The 17536-nt window shown below is 45.0% G+C and overlaps 1 protein-coding gene across 1 annotated transcript; it reads right to left on the bottom strand.

The window, feature by feature from the left end:
- Nucleotides 1-1420: 1420 nt before the first annotated feature.
- On the bottom strand, nt 1421-17140 carry ERICH5 (glutamate rich 5). Its single transcript, XM_066624061.1, has 4 exons — nt 16687-17140; nt 10204-10707; nt 7081-7188; nt 1421-3028 (listed from the first exon to the last, which is right to left on the bottom strand). The coding sequence occupies exons 1-4, from the start codon at nt 17111-17113 to the stop codon at nt 3006-3008; spliced, it is 1062 nt and encodes a 353-aa protein (XP_066480158.1). The 5' UTR covers nt 17114-17140; the 3' UTR covers nt 1421-3005.
- Nucleotides 17141-17536: the final 396 nt, after the last annotated feature.

The raw sequence follows: 17536 nt of genomic DNA on the forward strand, positions 1-17536 counted from the left end.
AAATCTTTTCTTAGTGGTAGTGTGCAATTTTGAGTTTCTGTTTGAACTTCCTACTTCTATCTAAATGGCAGTAGTAAGGTCCTGAATTGCTCCAATAGTATTTCACACAATTTGCTTATGTTTAGACTCATAGTGAAGAGTCTTAGAGCACTCTCCTATACATGTTTACTCAGAAGTCCCATTGTGTTCAATGAGACTTACTCCTAGGAAAGTGCATATAGGATTACAGCCTTCGGCCCAAACTAAACATGCAGCTAGACTGTGGGGAAATGAGTTTCAATGCATGAGTTTCAACTCACTTTGGATTTGTGACCACAAATTCACTGCAATCCAGGGCTTTTCCTTGAAACAAAGGCTGTGCTAGTCCCTCCTTCTGTGCTATCAACTATCCTTCAGCATATTTCCTATGTCTGCATGTATCTCAGCAGCACTTGCCAACTGAAAGGGATGGATGCTTCCCCCTGAGCTTTAGCCCTTTATAGGTCAGTAAATGTTATGCACTTACCTGTGGCATACCTGAGGGGGGCGCAAGGGGGACAAATGCCCCATGTGCCAGGCTTGGTGGGGTGGCACCGTGCCACCACTCACCTCCCATGGCACTCAATCTGCCAGCATTCTGACAGCCAGGGAAGCCTCTCCAGCCCTCAGAAGGCCTTCTAAGGGCATCAAAACATCACTTGTTTCCTCAGTGAAACCAGACGTGATTTTTTCAGCTCTCTGACGGCTTTGTAAGGCATTTGGAGGGTCAGGAAAGCTGTGGCTTCCCCGGGCCTCCAGAACCAAGGCAGGAGGTGGCAGCTTTAGTCATGGTTCCAGGTGGCACTGGGGCCAGGATTGTCACTGGCTCTTGCTAATGACAGCAGGATTCATGTGCTGTTTTTTGTGCCAGCATGCACAGAGCTGACTTGCTCATGTAGGCACAAGCTTTTGGCCACTCCTTAGGGCTGCTACACAAGTGGACATAGGATCATGCCCTAAAGCAGGTATCTTCCTGTCACTCCCCCAACACCAATTCACACAGATATTTCAATTTCATCCTCCCCTGCTTCACTGCCACTATATGATTTTGGCTGCAATTTTATTACACTTTTCTAGGTGTAAGCCGTGTTGAACACAATAGGACTTACTTCTGAGTGGGCATATACTGAGTGATCATGATCAGATCCCTGATGAGAGCTATCCTCTTGTGATTGGAATTGGGGAGGAAAGGTGCTGTGGTCTTCTCTATACATTTGCTTTGCCTAGGTTGGTACTGTATACATGCTTTCCTCTGAGTAAGCACCATTGAACACCAAGTATTCGGCCTTTATGATACTTTATATTCTTTGGTAATTCCAGGACTGTAGTCTGCAATTCCCATTCTAGTAAAGTTTGTCTGAATTCAGACTTAGTTTTAAGAGCTTCAGTTCTTGAAAGCAGGAAGCGACTGCTATTTTTAGTATCAATTAGTGTCTTGCGTGTCCCAGAAAAGGAAACATACTGTAGCAAGTCATGGTCCAATAAGTAGTAAGAGCACTATCTTACAAGTCACATAGAGCTCAGAGTGACCAGTTCTTGGAAAAGTTACTTATTACTGCAAATATTTTTAGCTATTAAGGTTAGATTATGTTTCACATCTTCATGATAAGACTAAAAAATACACCAACCTGGAAAGTGTTTGAACTCTGACCACAATCTGTTATTTTTGTAATACATCACACACATCAGCTTCAGCTGGTTTTTCTTTATTTCAATGTGTTTCAGATTACATTCTGTAGACTTTACTTCAACAGGCATAAGAACAAACTATATCAATCATTTAGAAAGGCTTAAATAAAAGTTCCCTGATTCAGACTACAAGTTGATCAGTTCTGCTGATGTTTGCAGGACTCTTCAAACATGCAATCAGTAAAGTCACACAGAACACCTGCCAATCCCCTGCCTCCCCCAAAGTGAAATTCTAAACCACCACTCAACTGTACAAGATTTGCACTTCAGCTAAGATTTCCTTTATTTTAAAAGAAGCCTTGAATAATTCACTTTTCCCATTTACTATTAAATAATTTTATAAAAGCAAACAATTTGCTTTTTTTGCTATAATTTTATGTAATATACATCACTAGTATATTAATGATTCACAGCTGTGGCAAACATAAGGCCTGTGGAGGCTCCTTATAAAGCCCTACCTCCAGCACCACCATCAGCTGCTGAGCTGTGAAGTGACATCTCAGCAGTAGTGGTGCTGCTGAAAAGGCAGCCCACATGATAACTGATACCTCTCTGATACCTTGAAAATACTATCAAGTGTTGCAAATTTTCTCTTTCATCAATCACTAGTATTAAAGTACATGATGCTTCCCTTGTTAATAGACATTATCTCCAATTTTGCTATCTGCAATTTTGGTGCAGTCTTTTTAGGCTACCTGTTCCCCACAAGTGTTTGCAGGATAGCAATGACTATTTAGTTTCAAAAAAGCAGATTAATACATCTTGGTGTACTCAAGATTGAATTAAGTCCCCAAATGATAACATGTATAAAAATAAGTTCAGAAGGCTTGTTCTAATACAGTTGAACAGCTCATGGCTGCCAGATCCCTACTAGATCCTAGTGATTCTTATCCCGGTTAACACAGGAGGCAGAGGGAGACTGCATGGTTTCAAGTTGCATACATCCTTTTCTATAATTCATACCCTTTAAAGACTTTACTCTAGATTGTCCTTCACATTAACTTAAGCTTCCAAATTCTTAACTTCCATCAGGCAAAGTTATCTGCAACACAGTTCTACACAAATGAAAGCCTGCACAAGATCATCTATGGCAGACATTCGGAGGATTAACATTGCAATTCCTCAGTGGTGTGTTGGCAACTTGACCTTCTCCCTCCAATGCTTTGGTAATTGTAGCAAGCCCACAGAAGTTTTTATAAAAACCTAAGTTTCATACTGAGTATTAACTTTAAAACTTTAAATTGAAGTACTAATTTTCAGCATCCAAACAAAAATGAAGTCCAGGAAGAACCCATAATTCACTCTTCAGTAGCAGTAGCTTCTGTAATAAACATACAATTTAGAGTCATAAGGACCTTTAACAAAACATTTTCAGGGCAGTGCTTTGAAAGAAATCATGCTTTGATACAAAATTGGTACATTTAGCATTGTATAAGCACCATAAGCATAAATAACATAGATCAGTATTTCTCAAACTGTGGGTTGGGACCCACTAGGTGGGTTGCAAACCAATTTCAGGTGGGTCCCCATTCATTTCAATATTTTATTTTAAATACAGTATATTAGACTTGATGCTACCATGGTATGTGACTGCATTTGGGGAAATGTTACTGATCTGTACTTTTAATGAGCTACTATGTATATTCTTTTAACAGATATTAAATGGGACTTACTCCTGGGTAAGTGTGGGTAGGATTGCAACCTAGGATTGTTAAAAATTTTCCTATTTGATGTCACTTCCAATCATGACATCATGTGGGTCCTGACAGATTCTCTTTCTAAAAAGTGGGTTCCAGTGCTAAATGTGTGGCAACCACTGACATAGATAAATAAGTATAAAGACGTGCACAGTTTAGAACACGGTCTTAGCTAAAAACATTGATCCTTTCTTAACTGGTCTCTTGTATGTATGATCTATGACTACACAATTGCATTATAACACAGAATCCAATTCTGATGTGAACAAGAAGTAGTGGACAAAAAGTAGTTTATATTTGAAAGGAATGGAATGAGAGCTTAAATAAAGACATTGATCTGCAACATAGAAGAAAGCACCCCCCTTAACTTAGGACCAAATCCTATGGAGTGCATGCCGGCTCACCGCTGGTAGAGAACCCAAGCTCTGTTGCTCGGCAGTCACATGGCAGTCTCTGCTGCAGAGCAGCAGAGAAGTAGGTGGGGGCATGGGGGGAGGTGGCGTTCTGGGCTGGGGGGAAATGGGGAGGGGGCTGGCTGCCTGATATGGCGGCTCTTGATTCTAAGCTGCCTTTTGGGTTGACACTGCGGGGCTACTTGCTTTACCCAGGGAAGGGGACAAAAGTCTCCTTCTCCAGAGGAGCTGCCAGCGGCTGTCTGGAGCACACAGAATGCAGTGGCAGCCATTTTCAGCACTACTGCAGCCCCGTGCACTGGGCAGCTCAGGATTGGGCTTATATGAAGTAACATTCAGATGACCATCACCAGCACAATCTAACATAAGAACTGTCACTATAGGATAAAACTTTGAAAGTTTGCCCATGTAAGAGTAACTTTTGGCCCATTCCTGTTGAAAGGAAGTACCCACAGAATGTGTGTTCCGCTGGTGATGGCTGATGCAAAAGTGCTTAAAGTGCTTTGTGGCAGTGTAGGGAGCCAGCGCACTGGAGTGAAGGCCAGAGCATTCCCTCGTATAGCAGTGGAGTGACAGAGGCCATCAGAGCAGGTAAGCCCAGAGTGGGGTGTATAACAGGGTGAGAGAGTGGAGAGGATGAGGGAGGGTGGAATGGGGAGGAAATGGGGCAAGTATGGGCAGATCAAGCCTGGGAGGAGTGGAGTGGGTGGCGGCGGCGGCTTATGCCGAATCTTAACCCCCTTCCCAGGAGGTATTCACCTGCTCAAATCAACTTGGACTTGACCCCATAGCAGCTACTGGGACTTACCTGAGGCAAAGGGGACAAGCCCCCTTAACCCAAAGAGACCTCCAGCTGCCAAAAATTCCCCATGGGATGCAGCATAGCACACTGCCAGTGCCACTGCATTGCCACATGGGGATTTAGTTAGGATTGAGCTGTTTATTGTATCTAAAGAAGATTAACAGAAAAACAGGGAAACACTGAAGCTAGAAAAGAAAGCTATGGTCATCACAGACACACTCTCCCTCTCTCCCCACCCCAGTGGGAATTTGTATAACCAATTCTCTCTCAGTTGATAGAGTGTGTACAGTCTACTCTGCATTTTAATCCCAGCTACCCAGTTCCAATAAAGATAATATGGAACTTTTTCTTTCATAGGAGGGAAGTATCTATCCCTCAAGTGTGACTGATGGAAATTAAAGAGCTGTACGCTAGCTGTAATTTTAGATCTGTCTTGAGTGATGAACCCTTTTGCCCTCCTCTTCATTTGCTCCTTTTTGTCCTTAGTCAGCCTGTATTTTGTTTTGTCCTCCACATAAGTGAGCTCCTGAACCTCTCTCCATCCTAATCCTGTCTGCCAACGGGAGTGAAATAGGGGTTGGAAAACACGAGAGTCATGATAGTAACCTGATCATTAATAAAACATGTTTGGCAAATAGTAACTATGGGATTAAACATACTGAGTTAAGCCTCTTTTTTCCAAGGCTGCATCCTTAAAAACCTATCATTTTCAATTGGCTTATTCACTATAGAAAAGTTGGGGCCAAACTAGACATGACTGTGACAGAACATGTGTTTTGGTCAATAAGATCTCCACTTCTACTGCTAGGCTTCAGAAAAGAGCTCAGCAACCCACCCAAAAGCAGTGGAAGGTGAAGATCTGGGAATGCATGATTATGAACAAGCAAACAGGCAGGCTAGAAACCCAGCTTTGAACACCACCACAATAGCAACCTGGTTTCCATTTATGTTATATTGAAGGTCTTCCCCCATGTTAGCATGTCCTTCCAGATACAGATGCAAATACAGTCATTCCCCTCCCCTGCAGGTCCCTTATCAGCGGTTTCATTTATCCATGGGTCACAAATTCCCGCCCACTGTGCAAATGACTTCTCTGTTTGATTGCAGCCCTCCTGTTGCTGTCTCCTCTGTCTCTCTGTGCTGCCTGCAAAGCTCACAGGAAGCAGGAAGAGCTAAAGGAAGCGGGTTGGAGGGCTGAAAACAGACAGGAGACAGGGACTGGAGGGCTGCAATCAAAGATAAGTCATTTTCGTGATGGGGAGAATTTGTGAACTGCTTCTTGTAGGGTTCACTACTATCACTACTATCTGCAGTTTCTGGTATCAGCAGTAGCAGCTGGAACCTATCCCCCTGCTTTTTTAAAGCAACCCCCACACATCTTTTTAACTAAAAAATGTCATTTTCTACAAAGGCACTTTTAGGGTTCAATAGCTGCTGTAGAGCCCAATCCTGAGCTCAGTGCAGTGGCTTCGTGCCGCTGCACAGTCGCAAACATGCCATAAGGCACATCTGTAAGTCCTACCGCCAGGCTACCGCCCGTGCTAACCTGGCACTGGGCTGGCGCCCAGCAGGTGCCCAGTATCCCCTGCTCGGTGGTCTCAAGACCACTGAGCCATGGCATGGTAAGCAAGGGCAAGGAGAGGGGCAGGAAGGAGGTATTCTGGGGAGGGGGATGCGGGTGGACAGAGGGCGTGGAGGAGGCGAGGCGGGGCGGAAAGAGGGCGGGCAGGAGGCGCGCCGGGGGAAGGAGTGGGAAGGCAGAGAGGCGGGTCTGCTGGAGCTCTGCTCCACTCCACTGGATCCTGTTCGTTCACGTAGGGCTTGGCGCCCTACATGAACGGCTTTACCTTACTGCCGACCTTTTGGCCAGCAGTAAAGTGAGTAGCCCCATTGCGAGGCTGCTTCCCTTACCTGGGAGAAAGGATGAAAGTTCCCTTTTCCTGAGGTGCCACTGCAGCAGGCTGAGGTGCGCAGGATGCGGCAGCAGCTGTTCTTGGTGCTGCTGCAGCCACACGCCCCAGGCAGCTCAGGATTGGGCTGCCTGCCGTTTCTGCCCAACATTGTATATACACAGCAGGGATCAAATGTGTACATGTGTGGGCTGGGCAGAAATGGGTTAAGGAGGCTGTTTTCAGCAGAAAAATGGGACAACAGTATGGTAAATATGCCCTACCTCCATATTGCAGTTTCAATTACTCATGGGTGAACTAGCGCCTCTACCCAATGACACACTGAAGGTACCACATAGTTTGTCCTTAGGACTGACCTGGATTTATAAACTTGTTGCTAAACCATTCAGTAACACACAGTCAGATGTGCAAATGAGCAAGCAATTAGCTACAGAATGCTACTGAACTAAAAACTCTGACTATTTAAAAGCCAGAGGAGCCAGGAGCAGCCAGTGAAATGCTATGAATGCAGGTTCTTCAGCTCCTAATACCTAGTTCTTCTGTCAACATACCTCTCTCTGTTGCTAGTAGAGCTTCTCCCATTTCCTCTTCTTTTGTTTCAAAGCCTTCACTTGCTATTTCAGGGTACATCTCAGTTTCCACCTTTTCTCCCATCTCACCTGGAACAGTAACCATAGAGATCAGGCAGGCAACAGGCTGAAAGTATACCAAGTGCTTTGGCACCTAATGGACATTATTTTGACAGTCCTTTGTTTTCCTTTACAAACCTCAAAAGAGAGGAAATACACACATGATGCAGGAAACATTCAACCATCACCAGTTGATGTAAACACATTTGACATGTTTTTGTAAGTGTACCTGCCTCAACTTATATTCAGGTTAGTCTCTCAATTATGCATGCTTTTTACACACGTGAACAAAAGTCATACTACTAAATTAAGAAATACAGTATGGGCTTTGTCCATCTGAATTCACCATTTCAGAAGTTTCATGCTATGAGCATCTCTATTCACCTAAGTAGTGAATCAGTTTGGATGTCTTTCAGGACATTCAATCAGTACAACCAGTTTCTTACAGTGTATTTTGCAGAGGTCCTTCTGCTACTTGCACCACATGAAAGTGATGGACAATAGGCCCATGTATCAGTGACTACTAGTTACAGCAAGTCCATGAAACCCCCATCTTCAGAGGCACTGTACCTCCAATTACCAAATATCAAGGAAAAACAGAGTATGGCTGTTACTCTCATATTCTTTTTATGAACTGCATCAAGGTAACAATCTAGCCACATGGGAGAGGGAATATGAGATAAGAGGGAACTTTTGTCTAAGGAAGTAGGACCATTAAAAAAAAATAATGACTAGCAGAGTAGGGCTGCAATCCTATATACTTACCTGGGAGTAAGTGCCACTGAAATCAATGGAACTAACTTCTAAGTAGACATGTATAGAATTGTGATTTGACTCTGATAACATTCCTTTTTAATTAACATCTATGCCCCCAAAGGGCACCAAGAAATTTTGACTGAACTATTTTTGGAATGTAAATGAATTACTCTGAAGTTGTCAGTGTTAACAACAGGCAGGGTGGGCCCATCACCAGATCTGTGGAGATGACTTTATATAATAAGGTAGGGCTTTCCCACTCAGTACTTAGTTAACTGGTAAACACTCTTCTGGGAGCAAGTTCTTGAAATAAGAGTACAAGGAAACAATCACCAACAATGAATTCTGACATCTACCCTTCAGCGCCATTCTTTGTAAGCGCACCACATCGTGCAAATCCACTGGGTAAGTTTCTGTCCTTCAGGTACTTATTTGCATGCAAAGTTCACCAAGGTCAATGGAATCAACATACAGATCATAGTCCTTAAGTGCCTTACATTTGAGGGGGAAAGGAGAGATATACCGCAGATACTCGCCTATAAGCTGATCTCACAGATATGTCAAGGGCAGGTTTTGAGCCAAAAATCATGGAATGTTCCATGTCCCTCGAATAAGGCAGGGGTTTTAACTTAGGGGGGGTGTCTGACTATAGTTTTGTCTGATTTTACCTAAGGCCAGATCCTGAAAAACAACCTACCAGTAATTGTTACCTAAGAACTGTAGTCTTTAATGTATTAAAAATATAATAAAAGATACATTTTATTCTTTTTCATATTCTGGTCTTCACAAGCTTTTTGTAAACACAAAAACAGAGTCATTGCACTGTAAACAACATACCAGTAGAACAGTGGTTCCCAACTGGGGGAAATGTACCAAGATCTCTTGGGGTACTTGCAAAAGAATAGAATAATGGCAGAAAGAGGCAAGTAGTGCTCCAGGAAGGGAGGTAGCTAGTTGGCTGTGAAGTCCCCACCAATAGCTAGTTTTTGGTAATCAATTCATCTATGAACCAGTGATTGAAAACCAGCACAGTAAAAAAGCTGAAATATAATATGGAAAGTGATCAATCCCCAGGAATCTCTCAGGACACTTCTGGTGCAAAACAGTGCAAAGGCAGAGTCTTCTGTTCTTCAAACAGATTAAAAGAGAAAATACCATGATGTATACATGGAGTCTGGGTTTTCACAGAGAGGTGATAAGGGCTTATATTATTAATATTAATTATGAACATTAATATGAGGGGTACAATTTCTGCTAATATGAGGGGTACAATTTATGAGGGGTACAATGGACTGCCAAGGAGTATGCAGTTGAAAAAAAGTTGGGAATCACTGCAGGAGAACCATTAATCAAATCCTTCTGTACGGTGCCTGGTATGTTAAGTCAGAGGATCTACATATAACATACAATTTATAACACATAACTCAGAGTGTGCAGTTCAGTTCACAACGGAGAGACAAGCAACAAGGAATAACTGTGAGCAAGTGCAGCTGTACATAGTTTCAACCCTATTTACTCAGTAGACCCATTGCTTTGTAGCCTAGAAACCTGTAGCCTGAAACTTTGTAGCCTAGTTTCAAATGGAAATGAGGATTACATCCTGAAAAAAACAGACCTCTGCAAAATGGAAGGAGTCTTGCTTGATTTAAATGGAAGCCTTTAGCCCAGGGGTGTCAAACTTGTTTCATACCGAGGGCCAAATAGCATTCATTTTGCCTGCTGAGGGCCAGAAGTGATGTCATTAGGCAGGAAGAGATGTCATTAGACAGGTCATAACCAAAAATAAGCACTTTTTCCTCACTTAGGAACTCATAAGCTGCAAATGACAAAAGAGAAAATATGCAAATCTCGATCATATTTCAAGATATGGGAGAGCCCAATTTGTGGGCTGCCCTTTCAGCAGTAACACCTCAGCACTGCTCAGCAGCTGAGAGCCTGAGGGCCAGATTTAAAGCTTCCACGGGCCACATCCGCCCCCCCCCCCCCGCCTTATGTTTGACACCCCTGCTTTAGCCCTCAGGAGGAGAACAAAAGGTTAACTTCTGCTTGGAGTTTGCCAGGGAGGTTACTGTGGAGATTAACAGCCCTCTAATTATCTCTGCATTGTTCCAAACTTACTTGAAAAGCCCTGACCAAACTTGGAGATAAGACAAGGTGAAGATCTAAGTTTGATTTATTGGCAGAATAGAATTAGCAGAATATTGGCTCTATAGGAATATCTACAGTAAATCCTTTAAAATGTAAACAAAGTAGCCCTGCTTTCTATATCTGCAAGTATACATTTATTACCCTCAGTTAGCTGGTCCTCTCCGTTCATTTGCAATTCCTTCACAATTTCTGTTACAAAGTTCAAGTCTTCTGCTGTCTCTGCAGTCTCAGTTGTACTCCACTCTGCTGGTTTGTGAGGTTCAGGCTTGCTGTCTTGAATAGTTTCTGAAAGCCAAGACTCTCCACCCTCTGTGGCAGGTGAAGACTCCCCACCCTCTATTGGTTCCACAGGCTGAGATTCACTAGCTTCTACTAGGCTCAAAGATAACCTCTCAATCTTGCCGTACTTCTCTTCTGGTGCCACAGACTGAGGTTCAGTGCCCTCAGGGTCTACCCTTTGACAGGTAGAAAGGGTGCATTTTGTTATTTCTGAAACCAAGGTATCTGCTTCCTCTTTGGTAAGATTCTCATTCAGTTTTGTTTCATCAGATCCAAGATCCACTTCTTCCATGACTCCATGGTTGTGCTGGCCAGATATGGTTTTGTCTTCATCTGTGATTGGCAAATCACATCTATGATTGTCATCTGATTTAGCAGTAGAGAGATTATCCATTTTGAAAAAGAAGAGACACACAGGTTACTATTGAGAGATTCATGTATTATTAAACATATACCCTGCCTTTCAACAGAACTCTACTATGCACATGGCCACTGTTTTATATACATGGTGCAGATACTTTGCATACTGGCCTATATCCACAGAGGTATACACACAGAAAGGTATACACACAGATTCCTGGGGTGGATGCCACCCAGTATGACACTTATCTGGAGAAGCGATTATATCACCCCCTGAGCTTCCGGGCTCTTGCATTGCTTTGACTGTGAAAAGCTTGCTTCCAGACTCCTCCGTTCAGCAATCATCGGCCTGCCCTGGGCCCGGTCACTTGTGTTAACTCACAGAAGCAGTCACTTTGAGTGGCAAAAAACATGATTGTCGGTGAGAGCACAAGCATCTGAGCTAAAGATTGATAAACAGAGGTTTGGGTAGTGTGATGGCATCCTTCCTAAGGGTGACAGAGGTCTGGTGTCACTCCTCCTGAGGATGACACCCAGTGCAGCTTGAACTCCCATTGTAATGCTACTGCATATCCACAAATTCGGTTTCTGGTAAAATGCATCAAAATCACACCCCACCGAAAAGTTTCAAGGCTATTTTTTGGAGGTGTTGTTATCAGGACGTGTGTTCATTGGAAGAGACTGATAGCATCTTTGACCTATTCTGAATATCAACACACTATAAGCCAGTTATTCAACCACACAGTGATCTAGATTAGAACATGACTGGGCATTTCAAGAAAACATGAACAAAAATCTACCAATTAAATCGGTTGGATGCATGCACACTCCCCAGTGTAGTACCTTTTTACACCACATAAGTCTGCTTTTGTTACCTCTTACATAGCAGCTTGACTCAAATGGAGCAGAAAGTAGCGTTGAGGTGTCCCACTGAGCTCTACAGCGCAAAGCTAATTTTGGACACAGCTGGGGACTCCAAGCACTGGAAACAACAGGATTAGTGCCACCACCTCAAATTACTTTCTCCCATATAAATGATTGACTGCAATTCACTCGGTAAGGCCAGTGAAGTTGAACTTCCCAGAAACAGGTAGGTATATAGACAATCCTACACTTAAGGTGCCAGGTTTTGAATTATTGGAAAACATTGAACAGCATTGGAAAACTAAACAGGATCTGTACCCTACACGGTGTTTGCCAGGACTCAATGTTTAAATGGGGGCTAGTATCTACCCCACAGTGTGATTGTGGGTTTTCCTGCCAAACCATATACTACATTGTGTCTGGCTGCAAACTGAGGTGTATACTGGCCCATGGTCTGACTTTTTCAATGAAGGTAACTCTGTCCTTGAATGGCTGGACAAACTGGACATTGATATTTGATCTAGTTTAATTGTTATATAAGTCCATGCATTATATGCCATATGCTAAATAAATAAAACTCATTAAGGAACAGCAGCATCCTTAATTTGAGTTGAGAACATTAACAAAGCTATACAAAGTGGCCTAGCCTCCAGTAATATGCACCCTCTGCGATCCACAAGTTGTCACACTCATGCCGTCTATCATAAAGCTAGCCATTTCACTGCTGGCTGAATAAAGTTGTCAGTCTTTGACTCCCAAGGGGCTTAGAAGGAAGAAAGCACTGCAGAGTGAAGATTGCTTTCAGGTTACAACATGCTAGAGGTGCGGTAGTGCAGGCTGGAAGGAGGAAACAAATCTAGCTAAGCCACCATGTGAGGTATCATTTTTTACCTAATTAAATCTTGACAAGTAACCGGACTCAAACCATCATAGAAAAGATGTTTTGATTGAAAAGACCCTCAGGGAATTCAAGAGAAGACCTGTCAGTATTATGAGCTGCAGGGTTCTGACAAGGTTATTTTTTTGTAAAAGCGATCACACTGGTTACACCTAATTAGTTATATCCCTTCTGTTGAATTTCATAAGTTTAGTGTTCTTTGTGGCCTCTACCCTCTAAACACGTAAACTGTCAAATGCACACCTTCATTAATATTTTGCCACACAGGCACACCTTGCACTTCCATCTGGTTAGAGACCAGAACTCATAGGGGCACCATGGAATGTCCCCAGCAGCTTGTTCTTCACAGCTCTCCTGGGCACTACCATCTTGGATTGTGGAATCCAAGATGGCACTGTCAGGGAGAGCTGGCAAGAAGAGGACATCAGGAAAGAAGGGCACTGCAACCACAGACATTTGGCAACCACTGGGTTCGAGCCTTTGTCTGAAAAGTCCAAGGGAATTATTTGCCAAATCTATCAGGATAAAGTTTATTATTCCTTTTCACCATTTTTTTGGGTTTTTCTTTTTCATGCTCTTTAACACTGATTGCTCTTTCCAATATTGATTGACTGATGTTTTCCATTTATGAATGTTCTGTATTATCGGCAGCCGGTGGGGGGGGGAGCAGATTCAGGGTGTCATTCACTCTGCCACCACCTCCTTAGTACGGAAACTGTACTGATGTGCTTCCCACTCACTCAAGAGGGAAGTGGATTCTATGCTTCGTTACCGTGCTGCATCACACAGCTGGCTTCCAGTTTTATTTAAACTACTTTGTGCAGTCCCTTTAAATAAATCTGGAAGCCCTGTTCACACAATCCCTTTAAATACAACCAGAGGTCCCACACTTCCAGGATTGCAAAACCCATGTGATAGAGGTTTTCTTTTTAGTGCATTGGGGCAGAGGCAGCAGTGGTGCACCTGAGGCAGTGTCAGGCAGTGTCCCCAGTCACACCACCCCCAAGGCCACCTATACATAATGTACAAATCTGTTTTTGGCAAATGTTGATTATAATGTCTAATCTATTATTATCAACCATTCAGTCCTTAAAGTGGTTTATTTAAAAAGAATCAAAATACATGCATTCCCCCCCCCCCGTATCTGTTCTGGAGACCCCACAGATACGGAAACAATAGATATGGGGAACCCTATGACAATAGCAGTCCCCATGCCCCCTCACCCATTACCTTAGTTTTTGTGTAGTATTGCTTGAAGTATGGTTGTTTCTTTAATAAAGAAACATTCTTCCTTCACTGAAGAGCGATGTGCAGGCAATCAGCCTGCATGCTGCAGGCAGAAGACTAACTGAATGTTAACAGGAAGCACTTCCTGTTAATGTTCAGTCAGTCTCCCTCCAGCATGCAGGCTGGTTGCCCCCATGTCCCATTCTTCAGTGAAGCAAGAATGCTGCTTTGTTAAACCATTTCTGCCCAACGTTGCATATAAGCAACAGAGATCAAATGTGTACACCTGTGGGCTGGGTAGAAATGGGTTAAAGCAAGAAACACCCATACTTCAAGCAATACTACACAACCCTGAATACTACACTTCCCCTGAGGGTTGGGGATAAGAATAGGCCCTCAGTTTGGCTGTACTTGTTGTAAGAGGCGACTAAACAGGCACCGGGTAGATGGGACTCGTCAGCCTGGGAAGGCAGCTCATCTGAGAGAAGGAAAACTCTGATCCCAAACCTCCACTGCCTTGTGGCTACATCCAGTTATGGAAAAGGCTTCAGGAGTCAACCTCGAGGCAAAATCCGGAGCCGGAGTCCCTGAGGCAGTTCATGGCTGAACACAGTCACGTTCTGGCAACTCCTGCGACGCCGCTGGAACCAACTGTATTGGCCTCTGCCTTTCCATTGGACAATTTCAGCGACGTGGAGAGGGGGGATTTGCTGCATGGGTAACAGTCTATCCTCCATATCTACTTGACCCAGGCTTCATGCACTGGAGAGGACACTCTGTTCCAGAACACTATTCAGAGTGCGATACCATAGTCTTCCGAGAGTGAAGGATGCCAACAAGACTACACAAAAACTAAGGTACTGTAATGGGAACTGGGGGGCAGATCCACTGATCCACAGATAACTGAATCCATGGATACCAAATCAGCTGACATGGGGGGGGGGAATGTCCATACTCAAAAACCTGGAAAAAGTAAACATCTTGTCTAAAGGAGCCAAGAGAACAGAACTGGCAGATAATCCTTGGGAGATAATTCCAAAAAATTTGTAGTCACCAATTGGGAAGGCATTTTTAGAAGACAATGTTGCCTTGCCCTGGTGTTGGGATCTGTAACAACTTCATTAGTTGATCTCAACTCTTGGGTGGGGAACAGGGGAAGTCATACAAGAGAAGACATTCCTTCACAGCACCTTGAATTTAACTGAACTGAATTTCTTGAGAACTGAAACCTAGCACAGCAGCCATAGTTGTAACTGCTGTAGAAAGAGTGTGTGTTACACAGTCTCCTGTGACATTGTTTCATAAAAGTTTGCCACAGTAGTTGCAGTTCCACAGCCCAGATGAAGGACAGATCAAAACAGATTGAGATAAGCCATTTTATGACATACAGGACAGCCTTGGAGCATCTGTTTAGAATCCAAGTAGATAAAAACCATTGTGGTTGTGGCACAAAAAAGAACCAATCTAATTCCCAATCTTGCTCTCCCAATACCAAATTTGTAGAAATGACCATTATTAAGAGATGGTTAAGCATACATGTTGACTTACAGCCCAATCCTGTGCATGTCTATGCAGAAGTAAGTCCCATTAGAGTCAATGGGGCTTACTCCCAGGGAAGTGTGGATAGGATTGGGTTGACAATCCTGTTCTTGCACACAAAGTATTGTCAACAGGACTACCAGACAGGGAGAAAGCCAAGTTGAAAATGTTAAATACAACAAACACAGATTTTAACAACAATACTTTTTGATCTATATACCAAGAAGCTGCATATAGTCATTAGAAAACCCAGATAAGTCCAAATACAAGATACCAGCCACGAATTCAGAAAGCCAGGAAACGACTTTTAAAGTGATTTTTCTTTTACATTTTCTTGGACCAGTCATTTCAATGTAACTTATTTTCAAGCAAGCAAACACAGTTCCAGCCTGGGTGTTTTTAGGACCAGGCTATAAGTTTCCATTGTTTCAATGGAACTCATCCTAAAATTCCAGCAATCCCGTTCAATTCACAGGTGACAGACTGGACCATAAAAACAGAAGATCTCTCCGAATTACAAGCCCACATGCAATGACAGCCATCTGTGAAAGTCATCAGTCATAAAATAAGGCTGAAGTCAAAGGCTCACTGACTTGAACAGAGTGGAACTAAGGCTGCAATCCTAACCACGCTTTCCCCATTGAACAAAATAGGGCTTACTTCTGAGTAGACCTGGTTAGGATTGTGCCCTAAGGCTGCAATCCTACTCACACTAACCCAGGAGTAAGCTCCATGGGACTTACTTCTGAGTAGACATGCCTAGGATTGGGCTCTCACTCCATTGCAAAAGATGCCACCGGTTCATCAACAGGACAAGTGATGGAATTATAAAGAATGGGGTTTTCCTCCATCAGAGAAAAAGAAAATGGGGTGGGGAAGGAAAAGAAAGTGGGGAGAGGAGCACAGTCAAGTTTTGGCGATGTCTGGTCTGTGGCTTGCCTGAAGGGAACATAGAAAGAAAGTCATAATTCTGGCAAGCTGCTCACAGGATACCTGTGGCTGTGGGCCCAATCCCACAGGTTTGGCGGGATTGGGCCCACAGCCGGAGGGCCCAATCCCATGCCTGTCTACGAGCCTGGGATTCTTACTTCTACTCAGAAGTCCCCTGCTAGTCAATGGATCTCACTCTCAGGGAAGTGTGGCTAGGATTGCAGCCGGCAGCCCAATCCTAGCCACACTTTCCTGGGAGTAAGCCCCATTGACTGCCATGGGGCTTACTTCTGAGTAGACATGCATGCGATTGGGCTCTCGGGCTGCCACAGAAGCGGCATTCCAGCAGGGGCAGCCTTGGCGTGCAGGGTGGGGAAAGTGGCACTTCGTGCAAGCCCCCGAAAAGGCACCGCCGGCTCTCTGCCGGTCTCTTCCCCGAAGGTCAGCCGGCCCCAGGAGGAGAGGGGCCCCTGGCCGGGGCTTGCGTCCCGTCCCAGCTCCACTTCTCCAGCGCGCGCCGCGCTCACCGCCTTGCTGCAGCCCCTGGGCGTCGGGGGACTTGGGGGTCGGCCGGCTGCACTCCTTGACCCGGGTCTGCGCGCTGCTGGAGCACCCCATGGCTGCAGCCGCGGTGCGCTCCTGGCTCCGCAGGCGCACGGAGAGCGCGCGCAGGTGCCTCGGTCCCGCTCCTCCCCGGAGGCGCGCCAGCCAGCAGCCCCAGCTGAGTAGAGCGTGGCGAGGCACCGACTCCCCTTCCCGAGGCTGCCGGCGCGGGAGTGATCCTCGCGCGGGCTGGGTTGCCATAAGAACGGCGCCGTCGCGGGGAGCCTCCAACCTGGAGCACGCGCCGCTTTGCAGGAGCGGAGAGGCTGCCCCGGGCACAGCGCAGGCGCGCGCGCGCCGCGGGACAAGAGCCACTGGCGAGTCAGCGGGGCGGAGGGCGAACAAGGGCATGCCCGGGGCGCGCGCCTTTCTTGCCGAAGGAGCATCCCCCAGCGCGCGGGAGGCGGGCAGCAGCACGACGCCGTCCAGTATGGTCCTCAACAAGACCTGCGAGCCCCTGAAACTGCCTGGAAAGGCGCCCTGAGGCTTTGGCAGTGACTGTTTGGCCTTTAAAGAGCAGGCTGTGTTGTCCTGTGGGCTGAGGCAGAGGCACCTGCAGGTGCGCAGAGGCGTAACAAGGGCAGGGCCTGAGGAGCTTCTGCTCCTGGTGCTATTCTGGGGGGCACATGACTGCCTTGCAGGGACGTGTGGTGGGTGGGGAGGCAGGTGAGGCAGAGCCTCCCCACCAGAGTCCTTCAAAAAGCGCCGCCACTGTGAGAGGCGCCCAAGGACCCACAACCCACACACACAGGGGAGAGTGTGGCGAGCACAGAG

Source organism: Tiliqua scincoides, chromosome 4, assembly GCF_035046505.1.
Source record: "Tiliqua scincoides isolate rTilSci1 chromosome 4, rTilSci1.hap2, whole genome shotgun sequence".
Classification (NCBI taxonomy): Eukaryota; Metazoa; Chordata; class Lepidosauria; order Squamata; family Scincidae; genus Tiliqua; species Tiliqua scincoides.

Excerpts from the sequence above, each read along its gene's own strand:
- ERICH5 (XM_066624061.1), bottom strand. The coding sequence starts at position 17,113 with ATGCCCTTGTTCGCCCTCCGCCCCGCTGACTCGCCAGTGGCTCTTGTC. Across the intron at positions 10,708-16,686 it reads CCAGGGGCTGCAGCAAGGCG|ATGACAATCATAGATGTGAT; the intron begins GTGAGCGCGGCG and ends CTGCTAAATCAG. Across the intron at positions 3,029-7,080 it reads TCTACTAGCAACAGAGAGAG|AAGCTACTGCTACTGAAGAG; the intron begins GTATGTTGACAG and ends TGTTTATTACAG.